The 14,634-nt window shown below is 49.0% G+C and overlaps 1 protein-coding gene across 3 annotated transcripts in view; it reads left to right on the forward strand.

The window, feature by feature from the left end:
• STK32B (serine/threonine kinase 32B) overlaps positions 1–14,634 on the forward strand; it is a 400,933-nt gene that overhangs the window by 347,615 nt on the left and 38,684 nt on the right. For all 3 annotated transcript variants that reach the window (XM_025289714.2, XM_025289713.3, XM_025289716.3), the window contains one exon: positions 6,082–6,185. In XM_025289714.2, the coding sequence (XP_025145499.1) occupies positions 6,082–6,185 (104 nt within the window). The remainder of the gene's footprint in view (positions 1–6,081; positions 6,186–14,634) is intronic.

The following is a 14,634-nucleotide window of genomic DNA, read 5'->3' on the forward strand; positions in this document are numbered from 1 at the left end:
TCCTTTAGGATGGACTGGTTGGATCTCCTTGCAGTTCAAGGGACTCTCAAGAGTTTTCTCCAACACCACAGTTCAAAAGCATCAATTCTTTGGCACTCAGTTTTCTTTGTGCTCCAGCTCTCACATCCATACATGACTACTGGAAAAACCATAGCTTTGCTTCCTCAGACAGAGATAATGATCATTTTCACCTCCCAAGGTCCTTCTGAGGTTAAAAGGAGATCACGCACATGCAGCTGCAGATAGTGCTCCATAAATATTAGCTTCCCTGAGGAGTCAATAATAGAGGTAGAGAAACCTGAAGAGCTTCTAGCACATGGTAGATGCTCAGTCAATGGCACATTAATAGCACAGCTCTTAGCGTTGTAAAGAAAGCCACTGCTCATAACAGTGGGATAGTGGTATTGAGTCCCCTCTAGAAAGTTGCAAGAACAGCCTTCCACACTCTTCCACTCACCACCTAGATGGCCCTGAACTTGCCCCTTTACCTCTCTGTGTCTCTTTTTTCTTCATCTGTGGTTCAGGGTGCTTTAAGGATGTGTGCTCAATGGTGTCTGACTCTGCGACCCCATGGACTATAGCCTACCAGGCTTTGCTGTCCATGGAATTTTCCAGGCAAGAGTCTACTGGAACAGGTTGCCACTTCTTACTCCAGGGGATCTTCCCAACCCAGGGATCAAACCTGTGTCTCTTGTGCCTCCTGCATTGGCCTTCTCTGTGTCCCAAATCGCTCCTTTCTCATAAAGTCATCAGACACTGAATCTAGGAAGGGTCCACCCTGAATCTAGGATGACTTTTATCTTGATATCCTTAATTACACATGCAGAGTCCCTATTTCTGAATAAGGCCCTGTTTACAGATGCTGGAGGTTAGTACTTGGATATAGTCTTTTGCGGACACTATTCACCTTCCCCGGTGGCTCAGGTGGTAAAGAATCTGCCTGCAATGTGGGAGACCTGGGTTGGATCCCTGGATCAGGAAGATCCCCTGGAGAAAGGAATGGCTACTCACTCCAGTATTTTTGCCTGGAGAAGTCCCTGGCCAGAGGAACCTGGTGGGCTACAGTCCGTGGGTTCACAAGGAGTCAGACATGACTGAGCAACTAACATTTTCGCTTTCATTCACCCAACTACACCCCTTCATGCCTCTACCTCCTCATCTGGAATGTGGAGATCATTGCAGCACTTGTTCTATTGGGTGACTGGAAGGATGAAGGGAGCTGTATGTGTAAAATCCTTAACACGGCGCCTAGCAGACTGTTTCCACACTCATTCATTCATACATGAAATAATGGTGACAGGTGTGTGTCTTGTACCTGTCCCTCAAGTTCTAACCCTCTATGATGCCCTCACTTCTAAACACTGGTTCCAGGGCACTACAGCAGTCATTTTGGTGGCATATGGATTGTGACATAAATGTTGTTTATGTTCTCTCAGCCCCAGGTGTGCAGGGGAAGGGAGATTGTCACCTTCTCTGGGAGTGGAGTCACAGGCTGCAGATAGTTGTCACTTGGCTCGTCAGGACAGCCAAGACAGAACTGGTCAGATGCTGCTTCTACCATGAATTCCAGATGGGCTTGGGGCAGCCAGGCATGACAAGGCTTTATGGGGACAGCTGGACACACAGCCTCTCCTGTAGTCCTGAGCGTGTCCCTGCCTCTGGCCCGGTGTGAGCACGTGGGCCGGGCCAGCAGCTGTCAAAGTCCTGGTTCTGTACAAGCCAGCATGACTGTCTCCTTCTTTATCAGAACCCTTCGCACAGAGGGAAGAAGGACAAGTACACAGATTGGGGTGCAGGGAAGGAAGCCCCTCTGGGTTGGAGCCCAGCCTTAGGCTCCCAGAGTGGGATGCAGAATAGCACAGCTCAGTGCCCCCGAGAGGCTAGGAAATCAAATGTTCGCTCACCAGATGTTTACTAAACAGGTACAACTACCACCTTTGAATTCAGGTTGATCTAGGATGGATAGGAAGGGGCAGATGGAAAGATGCCCAGAATGCCAAGCTCAGAGGGTCTGGAGACTGATGAGTCATGAGGCTGAGGAGGTTGGAATTTAGGATGGTCCCCAGGGTGACTGGGTGGACAGTGAGAAATTGAGTTTGATGAAGAGAGGACATTTGAATGCCAATTCTACTAACAAAAATCATGCCCAAGATTTCCAGAGCACTCACAATGGGCCAGCCTGGCATCGGGCTTAGCTCTTAGCCAGCATTTTTCCTTAATCCTCATAAGAACCCTGTGAATAGACTGTTTATTATTGCTCACGCTTTACAAACTGAAGCAAAGAGAACGTGTTAACCCAGCTGCAATCACACCAACCTTCTTCCTATTCCCCAGCACACATACCACTTGGTGAGGCTCAAATAAACCAAAATGACTTTTCCCCGAACTCCCAATAACATCTTCCCTAACATAGACTGATTATGGTTTTGAACCCAAACGTTGATGCAAAGCTTACTTCAAACAGGAATTTGACCAGTATGTAAGGTGCACCTCAGCTCTGCACTGTCTCCTGTGTGACTTCATGTGCTCTGCTGTCCCTCTCTGAACCTCTTCGGGAAAGCGTGTCAAATGATAATATGACCCTGGGGGTTGTTGTGAGGAGGAAAGGAGAATCTTTGGGTGCAGTTGCTATAAAATACAAAATAAATGGTGTGGGTTGCTGGAGAGCAGCTAGAATTTGGCCAAGGGTCAGGTTCATTGATGGCAAGAGTTGGACCATAAAGAAAACTGAGTGCTGAAGAACTGATGCTTTTGAACTGTGGTGCTGGAGAAGACTCTTGAGAGTCCCTTAGACTGCAAGGAGATCAAACCAGTCAATCCTAAAGGAAATCAGTCCTGAATATTCATTGGAAGGACTGATGCTAAAGCTGAAGCTCCGATACTTTGGCCATCTGATGTGAAGAACTGACTCATTGCAAAAGACTCTGATGCTGGGAAAGATTGAAGGCAGGAGGAGAAGGAGGTGACAGATGACAAGATGGTTGGATGGCATCACTGTCTCAATGGACATGAGTTTGAGCAAGCTTCGGGAGATGGTAAAGGACAGGAAAGCCTGGCATGCTGCATTCCATGGGGTCACAGAGTCAGACACGACTGAGTGACTGAACAACAACAGGTTCAAGTGTCCAGCTGCTCATCTAGAGCCAAATTCAAGCATCCGTTGTCTACCCTTGTCTGCCTCATCTGGCCCTTCCTGCCCTTACGCCATCTGAATGCCAGTCTGAAAACTGAGCTGAGATGTTTTTAATCACAACATGTCCTGGTTCCCCATGGCAGAGCTTGGCTGCTCTGACACCTGTAAAATGGAATTACATCTGTAAATTAATTTTCTAGAAAGGACCTGCATTTCCCAAGACTCCTGGAAGCCAGTGTGAGCAATTAAAGCTTGAGATGCACTCCTGGCCTGGTGAGTTGGGGGTGAGGCAGTGATGAAACCACCTCCCAGCAGCTTAGGAAGCAGCAGGACCCCAGGGGACCCCAGGACAGTTGCAGCCCCCTGAGGAGTGAGGGTCCATCCCTCTGGGACCTCCACCCTTCACTGGTTTATTACAGAGGTAAAATTCACATAACCTAAAATGAATTGTTTGCAAGCAAACGCAGTGGCATTTAGTACATTCACATTGTGTAGCCACCAGCTCTGTCTAGTTCAAGAACATTCATCATCCCAGAGGAAACCCAATGAGCAGTTGCGCCCCATTCCTCCACCAGCCCCTGGCAACCCCTGATCGGCCTTCTGTCTCTGTGCATTTACTTATTCTGGGTATTTTGTATTGATTCCCACCTATGCTAAAATAACATTGTGCTGAGACTGGCACTAGGCACCAAGGACTCTAACCATTCTGGTTGTTGGGACGTCTGACCTGGTGTTGGTGCCAAAGCAGACTGATATTTACGTAGCTTCTCAGCCCCTTAGGAGTGAACCAAATCTGGCCTCTGTACCCCAACACCAAGTTAAATCTCAGAGTCAGAGTTTTGGGTGAAGTAGGAAAGAATAGCTTTACTGCTTTGCTGGATGGATCACAACCTAGAATCAAGATTGCAGGGAGAAACAGCAAAACCTCCGATATACAGATGATAGCACTCTAATGGAAGAAAGTGAAGAGAAACTAAAGAGCCTCTTGATGACAGGGAAAGAGGAGAGTGAAAATGCTGGCTTAAAACTCAACATTCAAAAAACTAAGATCATGGCATCTGGTCCCATCACCTCATGGCAAATAGAAGGGGAAAAAGTGGACACAATGAGAGATTTTATTTTCTTGGGCTCCAAAATCACTGCAGATGGTGACTTCAGCCATGAAATTAAAGATGCTTGGCCCTTGGAAGTAAACCTATGACAAACCTAGACAGTGTATTAGGAAGCAGAGGCATCATTTTGCTGACAAAGGTCCATACAGTCTAAGCTATAGTTTTTCCAGTAATCATGTACAGATGTGAGAGCTGGACCAGAAGGCTGATTACCAAAGAATTCATGCTTTTGAATGGGTGGTGCTGGGCAAAACTCTTGAGAGTCCCTTGGACAGCAAAGATCAAATCAGTCAATTCTAAAAGGAAGTCAGTCCTGAATATTCATTGGAAGGACTGATGCTAAAGCTGAAGCTCCAGTACTTTGGCCACCTGATGCGAAGAGCCAACTCATTGGAAAAGATCCTGATACTGGGAAAGACTGAAGGCAAAAGGAGAAGGGGTGGCAGAGGATGGAATGATTACATAGCATCACCGACTCAATGGATATGAAATTGAGCAAACTCCAGGAGATAGTGCAGAGAAGGAAATGGCAACCCACTCCAGTGTTCTTGCCTGGAGAATCCCAGGGACGGGGGGAGCCTGGTGGGCTGCTGTCTATGGGGTCGCACAGAGTCGGACATGACTGAAGCGACTTAGCAGCAGCAGCAGCAGGAGATAGTGAAAGCCAAGGAAGCCTGGTGTGCTGCAGTCCATGGGGTTGCAAAGAGTCAGACACGACTCAGCAACAGCAATAACAACAAATTGCTTTTCCAGGCAAAGGGGGCCACAGCGAGCAAACGCCCTCAAAGCTGTGTGTCCCCACCTGGAGAGGGTAGTGAGGGGTCTTATAGTAATGGTTCAAAGAGGATGATAAGCTCATGGACATTTTGCTGATTGGTTATTGGTAAGGTAAGTGAGAGTCTGCATCATCCACCTTCTGGTTCTAACCAGTCTGGGGTCTACTTGCTTGTGGGCATCAGACCCTTGGGGCTTCCCAGGTGACGCTGGTGGTAAAGAACCCACCTGCCAATGCAGAAGATGTAAGAGGCGCAGGTTCAATCCCTGTGTTGGGAAGATCCCCTGGAGGAGGGCATGGCAATCCACTCCTGTATTTCTTGCCTGGAGAATGCTATGGACAGAGGAGCCTGGCGGGCTACAGTCCATAGGGTCGCAAAGAGTCTGATACAATGGGAGCGACTTAGTACATCAGACCCTTAATTTCTCCCACCTGGTGGGGGTTTTAGTATCTGCAGAAGAGCTCCAAAATGTTATGTGTATCGCTTGAGAGGGGACCAGGACTCTGCCCCAAAGCTGCTTTATTGTTTCTTGTCTGTTCCTCCCTTGTCTCTGCATCCCCTCCCATCCTTGCTTTGCATCTGTTTGAAACTACAGGTTGGAGCTAAGGGACGGTCACAGACGCTGAGTAAAGCTCATTTCCTGTCATCAAAGAATCGGCGGGCACAGAAAGTCTTTGTGCCCAGGAGCCCCACAGGGTCCTGCTCCGTGACGGTGTAGGCTCTTCCTCTTAACTCAGACTTTGTTCCCCATGCTGACCATGATTCATGCTCCACCAAACCCTCCTCCCCCGCTGCTTTCCCTGACTCCCCAGCAGACCGCCCTCTGCAGCACACTCCGGGGAATCCTGTCTGTATTCTGCCCCAGGTGTCACATGGGGTTGCCTGCGATGCCTGCAGCTTGTCTCAAGCTGGCTTGTGACTTACAGATGGTAGTAACTACGTAGCATCGTCGATGGGATGCGAGCCTCGCAGTCCAGCTCCTAGCCCCATGTCCTCCTTCTTGGGCGTGATGCATGTCAAGTGAGATGTCCAGTGATGTCTTTTGTCCTGTCTTTGGCAGCACCGGAAGTGTTCCAGGTGTATGTGGACGGAGGCCCTGGGTACTCCTACCCTGTTGACTGGTGGTCCCTGGGTGTCACGGCCTACGAGCTGCTGCGGGGCTGGGTAAGATGTGTGTCTGTGTGGTGGACATGGGGACTGTGGAAGTTGTTGGGGGGGACTCAGGTCCTACCAGGCTTGGGTAGAGTCGGATGGCCATGTCCCATGGGTGGTGCACCATGCTGGCAAGGAGCCCTGGGTGTCTGTCCTGATGGCCCATGTGCCAGATCCACTGTCCTGAGTGTTAAAAAGCTCTTAACAAGCTTCTGGTCCAGGCCCTCATTCTACTTTTGTGCAGAGGGATGTCAAGGGGAAGGGTCTCTTGCTAAGCTCAGCTGCGAATCAGTGGCAGCTCAAACACTCAAATCACCCCAATCTCATGATTTCAGCCCACAACATCACGTACTCATGCCTGATCAGACTCTCCTGCTTGTTTTTTGCTATTGTTATTTTTGTCCCAATCTTCCCCGAATACTTAGCTCAGTGTCCTATAAAAGTGGGGCATTTGGTGCGTATTTTTGTTTTATTTCATTTAAATTTAATAACTGAAGATGACTAAGGGAACTCTTTGGCAACTAATGGCTCAGTTTTATTTTAGCAGGAAGAATTATGTCAAACTAATTTGGAGGCATATTTTCTCTATACAAATATCGTTTGAAAAGGATGCCACTTAACCTCTCAGGACCATGGCTTCCCCCTTATACAATGAGGATAATAACATCCTTTCACTCTATTCTGCCGCACTGAAGTTATCCCAGGATCCACGTGCCCAGCTGGGACACACAGCTCTTGTATCAATCGCCTTACAGCATCAAAGAGTCGGGCACACCTTAGTGACTGAACAGCACAGCAATGGCACCCAGCACATGACTGTGGAGAGTGAGTTCCTATCACTGGCTGCTCTTTTAACGTTGTCCCACGGTCACCTGCATATTTAAGCTGGCAGTCAGCACTCCTGGAGGATAGGGGCAGGGTGATGAGAGATGGGAATGAATGAATGATGACAGCTAGGTGAAAACCATCCAAGCTATGTGAGTGTTATTCATTATCGCCCTGTGGTTCAAGCAACTGTTCTCTGCTGTTGATCTCAATTATTTCCCCTGAGTTCCTCAAAAAACGTATTATGGCACGTGGTTTTTTAAGAATGCAAAAAATAATATATGTAATCTTATGAGTTTTCTCAAGCACTGAATGAAAACTACATCCCATAGGCTTGCCTAAGGCTTACCTATGGGCTTTCCTAGTGGCTCAGCGGGTAAAGAATCGGCCTGATTCTTGAGCTGCCACCGATCCACAGCTGAGCTTCGCAAGAGACCCTTCCCCTTGACATCCCTCTCCCCACAAGTAGAATGCAGGAGTCACAGATTCAACCCTTGGGCCGGGAAGATCCCCTGGAGGAGGGCATGGTAACCCACTCCAGTATTCTTCCCTGGGAAATCCCCTGGACAGAGGAGCCTAATGGGCTATAGTCCACAGGGTCGAAAGAGTCAGACACATCTAAAGTGAATGAGCACGCACGCACGCAGGCTTACCTATCCTTGGTCAGTTCCTTTGTCATGTACTGGTTCTTTGATATACGTGCTCAAGGAGGGAACATGAGGGTCCCCATGGTATTTATATGAACCAGAGGACACAGGCATCACCAGATGCTGTTTATGATGTAATCAGTCATGCAAATGACCTTGGCAAGCAATTCACCTAAGTGTGATTGGTTGCTTGCCCACAGAAAGTATATTCTCTGTCAGAATACAGGTCAGTAGAAATAGTCATACTGAGTGAAGTAAGTCAGAGAAGGAGAAATATCATATGACGTCACATATGTGGAATCAAAAAATAATTGATACAAATTAACGTACTTAAAAAACACAGATTCACAGACTTTGAGAACTAACTTATGACTGCCAGAGAGAAGGATGAGGGGAAGGGATAGTTAGAGAGTTTGGGATGGACATGTACACACTGCTATATTTAAAATGGATAACCAAGAAGGATCTACTTGTATGGCATATGGAGTTCTGTTTAATGTTATGGCAGGCTGGATGGAAGGGGAGTTTGGGGGAGAATGGATACATGTGTATATACATGTGTATATCCCTTTGCTATTCACTTGAAACTATCCCAACATTATTAATCAGCCATTTGTTGTTGTTTAGCCCCTAAGTCATGTCTGCCTCTTGTAACCCCATGGACTGTAGCCCAATAGGATCCTCTCCAGGCAAGAATACCCAAGTAGGCTGCCATTTCCTTCTCCAGGGGACAGTCCCGCCCCAGGGATCAAACCTGTGTCTCCTGCATTGGTAGGCAGTTTCTTAATAAAAAATTAAAAAAAAAAAAAAAAACAACATGGATTAGAACAGTCAAAGATGATGACTTGGCAAAAAGCCTCAAGGGCTTCAAAATAAAATGTGCACCTTGAAAGCTGTGATTCTACTTTGGTCACATGACTCCTCTGAGCCCTGGCTTCCTCCTTCCTGAAATGGGGATGATGAGGCCAGCTGAGGGGGCAGGGAGGTCACTAAGGCAATTCCAGAAGAAAATGTGGGCAGCGCATAGGCAGTGTCCGGCACACAGGAGGACTCTGATTGCTGCATAAATGTTCACGTGGTGATGATTCCAAGGCAGGTGGATACAGAGACAGTGCTGCCCCAGGAGGGCAACTGAGGCTGACACAGCAGCATCTTAGACTGACCAGTCAGTCTAAGATGGACAGTCGGGGAACTGTCAGTCAGAAGGACAGTCGGGGAACTTTCTAGAAAGGACCCTGAGGTCACCTGGAGGTGCTGGCTTCACTGTGTAGGAAGTGCAGTGCAGTCCGTGGAAGGGACAGCATGGTGCATAAGCCAGAGGGTTATGGAGATCCTAAGGTTTCCCAGGTTTCTCGGTGGGTAAAGAACCTGCCTGCAATGCAGGAGACCCAGGTTCAATCCCTGGTTTTTGGAATCACATGTTTCGGGGATCGAATTCCAGTTTTGCTGTAGCTCTTGAATGGTCTGGGCTGAGCCTGCTTCTTGTCTATCACATGGGAAGAATGGTGGTTGCAAAGCACAGGATTCCTCAGCCTCAGCTCTATGGTTGCTTGGGTCTGGATACCACTTTGTGTGGGGGGCTGCCTTGTACATTAGAGAGTGTTTAGCAGCATTCCTGGCCTCTAACCACCAGAGACCAGCTGGAATCGCCCCCACAACTGAAATGTTGCCAAATGTTGCCAGACGTCCCTTGGGGGACAAATTATCCCCAGTTGAGAACCACTGCCAGAGTAATCAAGGGGATGAGCGAAAGGAGATTCTGAACGACAGGCCACATTGTGCCCATGACCTGGCACAATGCGCTTTGCATGCAGCCGCAGTTAGAGCCCTAAAATCCACACTATGGCACCGTGAAGACTTCTACCCTCTCTGCTTCCTCCCAACCACCTCCCTCACCTGGTATTACCCTTGGCTTTGACTTCAGTCAGCATTTCTCCTTAAGGTTCAGTAGACAGAGAAGGTGGGGGAGACGGGAAATAGAGGAGGGTTATGGAGGTCCTAGGGTTTCTCAGGTGGCTCAATGGGTAAAGAATCTGCCTGCAATGCAGGAGACCCAGGTTCAATCTCTGGGTCAGGAAGATCCCCCAGAGAAGGGACTGGCTGCCCACTGCAGTATTCTTGCCTGGATGAGTCCATGGACAGAAGAGTCTGGCAGACTACAGTCTATAGGATTGCAAAGGGTCAGACATGGCTGAAGTGACTGAGCACACATGCACACATGCATGGAGGGCCTACAGTTTGCAGCAGAACTAAGAACCTCTGGATGCATGCCAAGTGGTGGGCTCAACCGCAGAGACGAGCATCTGTTGGTTTATTAACCCAGCAAAGTGAGAGAGGCAGCCCTTGAGTTGAACACTGCCTTCCTGTCCCTCAGTGAAGCAGAGAGATCACTGAGCTGGAAGTTAGAAACCTGGGGTGAAGTGAACTCTCTGACCTTGCTCCTTCAGTTTCCATAAAGCAAGGGATTTTCAAGCTTTGCTTCCTAAAAGTAAGGGACCCTGCAGGAATTATTCAACAGTTCATGGGAAAAAGATTTCTCCAGCTGCTGGAGGTTTAAGCAACCTGGGGAACTGTTCTTCACTTGCATCTGTTCTATGTTTTGTATTTTGAGCAAAAAGATTTTGGGGGAAAAACATTGGATGAGATGGTCCCCAAGGCCCAGCTCAGCTCTAGCAGTTAAAATAACAGGTCTGTGGCAATTCTTTTCCTGCTTCTTCTGTTTCTTGGTAAATTGGAATTTTTGTAAACTGGGTTTCCTGGAATAGACACACTTGCACTCCATAATGAGTCTATCAGGTGCCCTGCTGCCAAAATCACTTTCACCAGCTGAACAGGTAATTACATCACCTTAAAAATACTTCTGGCTTCCCTGGTTCGATGCGGGAGTCCCGGCTCTGATCCCTGGGTCAGGAAGATCCCCTGGAGAAGGGAATGGCTACCCACTCTGGTATTCTTGCCTGGAGAATTCCATGGACAGTGGAGCCTGGTGGGCTACAGTCCATGGGGTTTCAAAGAGTCAGATAGGACTGAGAGTCTAACACTTTCACTTTCATAAATACCACTCGCTTTTCTTAGCACATCCTAAGACCAATGAGTGAGACCAAGCCTCAGTAGAACTCTTGACCACAAGTCGGTGGAATATTGATCTTAATATTGAACAATATTCTTGTCTCCACAACCACCCAAACAGATCAAGGCTGAGCCTGGAGCTTCAGGATGCAGTGCAGATTTTAGTCAGAGTGTTCCAAATGCATTTCCAGAAGTATTTAACTGCTATATTAGCCTCATGGCTGATTATGGTTACTGTTATTCTCATCGTTGTTTTTATTGGTCGTTCCCTCCAGAAGTCGGGGGAGAGAGAGAGAGAGGCTCTTTGGGGGGCCTGGGAGGGCAAGTAAAATTCACAGATGCCTTGAAATATCCAAGTAGGAAATAGAATGAAGCGTAAATGATAACAGAAGTCTGTACACTTGTTGTTGGCTGATTCTCCAGTTGGGTGCTTGAGTTCCGGTCTCTGATGGAAAGAGCCGCAAAGGAGAATCTGGGTCTTTGGGGCATTGGGAAAGTCACTTTTTGTCTCTCAGCCTCAGTTTCGCAAACTTTAAAATGAAGAGGTGAGCCAGCACCCTGACACCTGCAGTAGCTGGGTTACCAGGGCGGGGCTTGGACCAGAGTCAGAGAAATGGCCTTTTGAGAGGCAAAAAGATGGGAAGAAGCGACCCTGAAACGATCCTTAAGAGTTCAAAAATCAGAGTCTCAACCCCTGAAGGCTGGTCTTTGGGTGGTGGCATGAACTCTGGTTTCCTGAACCCCCTCCCGCACTAAGGCAGCACCCCTCTACCCCTTCCGTGCACCCAGCAGCCCCTATAGGGGCCCCCCGGCATGCACCCCACACCCGAAACCCCTCACTGCCATCTTTTCCATGAAGAGCTGAGAGGGGTCGGGACCCTGTCTGTCTGCTCACACCAGAAGCCTGGTCTACACAGCGCTGACACCTCCCAGAACAAAGCAGAAGTCAGACGCCTTCCCTAGAACTCTGCCTGAGGACGGCTAGGGTAATGGTCTTAGTCTGCTCGGGCTGTTGTGACCAAGTCTGACAGACCAGGCGGCTTAAACAATAGAAGCCTGTTCTCTCGTGGCTCTGGGGCCTAGAAGTCCAAGTTCAAGGTGTCTTCAGGGCTGACTCCTTCTGAAGTGAAGGAAGTGGTGAAGTGGTGAAGGAACCTGCCCCTTTACACCTCACATCAAGATGCTTCCTCATTGCTAGTAGATGGCCATCTTCTCCCTGTGTCTCCTTGCTTGGTGTCTCCTCTATGTCTATCTCCCTGGGTCCTAGGGTCTTTTTCTAGGGTTTCCCCTGTTTACAAGGACACCAGTCATGTTGAATTGGGGGTCCCTGCTAATGACCTCGTGTGAACTTGATCACCTCTGTAAACACCCTGTCTCCAAACAAGGCCACCTTCTGAGGCCCGGGATTTGGACTTGAACATACAAACTTGAGGGACACAATTCCCTCTGACAGTAGCGCTCAGAGGTGAGCTGGGGGTTGATGCTGCCTGAGCTTTAACGTCGACGCCATCACATCCTGGCTCTGGGGCTTGGGGCCTCCGGCTCGTCTGCTGTAAAGTGGTCATATTGTGTGTGCCTGCTAAGTCGCCTCAGTCATATCCAACTCTTTTCAACACTGTGGACTGTAGCCTGCCAGGCTCCTCTGTCCATTGGATCCTCCAGGCAAGGATACTGGAGTGGGTTGCCAGGCCCTCCTCCAGGGGACCTTCCCGACGCAGGGATCGAACCCAGGTCTCCTGTCTCCTGCATTGGCAAGCGGGTTCTTTACCACTAGCACGGCCTGGAAAGCCCAGGTGGTCACATTCACAGTAGCCAGCTCATGGAGATGCTGGGAGCTTTGTGTCACGTCCCAGATGCTCTCAGTGAATATTCACTCTCATTTCTAATTGTGGTGGTTGTTCCTGGTGAAACGCAAAGGGATCCTGCAACATGAAAGCAGGCAGCAGCTTTGGGTGGAAATTTTAAAACTGAAACTGTACTCCACTGCCTATTAAATTCAAAAATGTTTGAAGCCAGATTTAAAGAATGTTAGTGTAGCAAGCTAATTAGACTTCCTAGGGAGTCCACGGGTTTCCCTGGTGGCTCAGAAGGTAAAGAATCCACCTGCAATGCAGAAGACCCCGGTTCAATCCCTGGGTCAGGAAGATCCCCTGGAGGAGGGCATGGCAACCCACTCCAGTATTCTTGCCTGGAGAATTCCATGGACAAAGGACCCTGGCGGGAGTCCGTGGGGTCGCAAAGAATCGGATATGCACGCACACACAGGTAGCTCATGGTTTGGGGTCTTGCCCTATTGGGCGGAAGGGAGATTCCCAATTCAGTGAAACAGATGAGAGAGGAGGCAGCCAGTCAGGAAGAAGCCCCTTTCTAGGTGGATGTATCAGAAGGCACAGGTGCACCCATGTCAGCAGGCATCTTCCTCGGCGAGGGGGGCAGGGCCCATTTGGTAGAGATACAGACACTTCCTTCCAGGGAATTGTATCCCAACCAGGGCTCAGGATCACCTCCCTTTTCCCAGCTGACATCTCCAGTTGCTGCAGCCCCATGGTAATCCAAGTTCCACGAGGTTGGAGCTGGCCCTTTATGCACCATGGGAGCCCAGCACGGTGTTTAGGTTGACGGTCCGTGTTCCATCAGCAACTGTGGATGATCTGACCATCATCTTTGTTGTCCTTCTGCTCCGGGACCTGCTGGGCAACAGATACTGCTCGGTGCCCTTAGGACACAGAGATGGAGGTTTTGTAATCCCACCTACCAGGAGCGCCCCCCACCACTTCGCAGGAACTCCATACCGATCAACCAACGTCACGTGGATTAACAATGAGCTCATTCCTCCAGATTTCTCCAGGAACAGTTTGGTCATTGAAACACACACGCTTAGGAAACAGTTGCCTGCTCCAGCCCTGGGTCATGTGACCCTGATGGAAACCTGGAAGCTTCCTGGAGTACACAGCCAGGTGGAGGGTGAAGAAGAGGCTCTGAAAGAGCTGTTCTTGGGTGGGAGGGGTGGAGGGAGTCTGCTACTGTTCAGCCACTTCCCCAAGTTCCCAGTCAAAGGAGCCTTTCCAAGCTTTGAGAGGTGTTTGGAGGCCAAAAAAATAAAAGAAATCTGCCCACTCCAATGTCAAGAGAATGTGTCAGAAAGCTCAGTGCTCTGTTGTGCTGGGGAATTGGCGAACAGGGCTTAGGCATCCTTCTGGTGCAGAAGAAAGGATGGCAGGGGGAAGTGGCCCAGCCTCCCTGCTTCCCTCGCCCAACCAGACCCAGACCTGGTGATTCCTGCCCTGCTCATTTGTGGGGCGGCTCAGCCAGGGCAGGGAAGATGCAGCCAAGCCTGCCAGAGGGTGGGGGGCTGTGGATGGTGAGAGCCACTCCTCTCTGCAGGCCTAGGTCTGGAACAGAGACTCTGGGGTTAGGCTGTAGGGTATGGGTCCTGCCTCTGCTGCTTCCTGGCTATGTGACCTCACCAATCACTGACCCTTCTGGGGCTGTAAGAGAACACCTACCCACTGGGTTCCTGCACTGGTCACTGTTGACACTGGGGTCCAGGACACCTGCTCAGCCATGTAATTGGAACACCCACTGTTACCTGCAGGGAAAGAATAAACCACCCCTCGTATTGACACAGTTTTTTTAATATATTATTTATTTTTGTTTTTCAGTCACTAAATCATATCCAACTCTTTGTGACCCCATGACTGCAGCCACAGGCCAGGCTTCCCTGTCCTTCAGTATCTCTCAGAGTTTGCTCAGACTCCCATCCTTTGAGTCAGTGATGCCATCCAACCCTCTCATTCTCTGTCGTCCCCTTTTCCTCCTGCCCTCAATCTTTCCCAGCATCAGGGTCTTTTCCAATGAGTTAGCTCTTTGCATCAGGTGGCCAAAGTTTAATTATTGAACTATAATTTATTTACAATGTT

The sequence above is a fragment of the Bubalus bubalis genome, chromosome 7 (genome assembly GCF_019923935.1).
Source record: "Bubalus bubalis isolate 160015118507 breed Murrah chromosome 7, NDDB_SH_1, whole genome shotgun sequence".
In the NCBI taxonomy this organism is placed as follows: domain Eukaryota; kingdom Metazoa; phylum Chordata; class Mammalia; order Artiodactyla; family Bovidae; genus Bubalus; species Bubalus bubalis.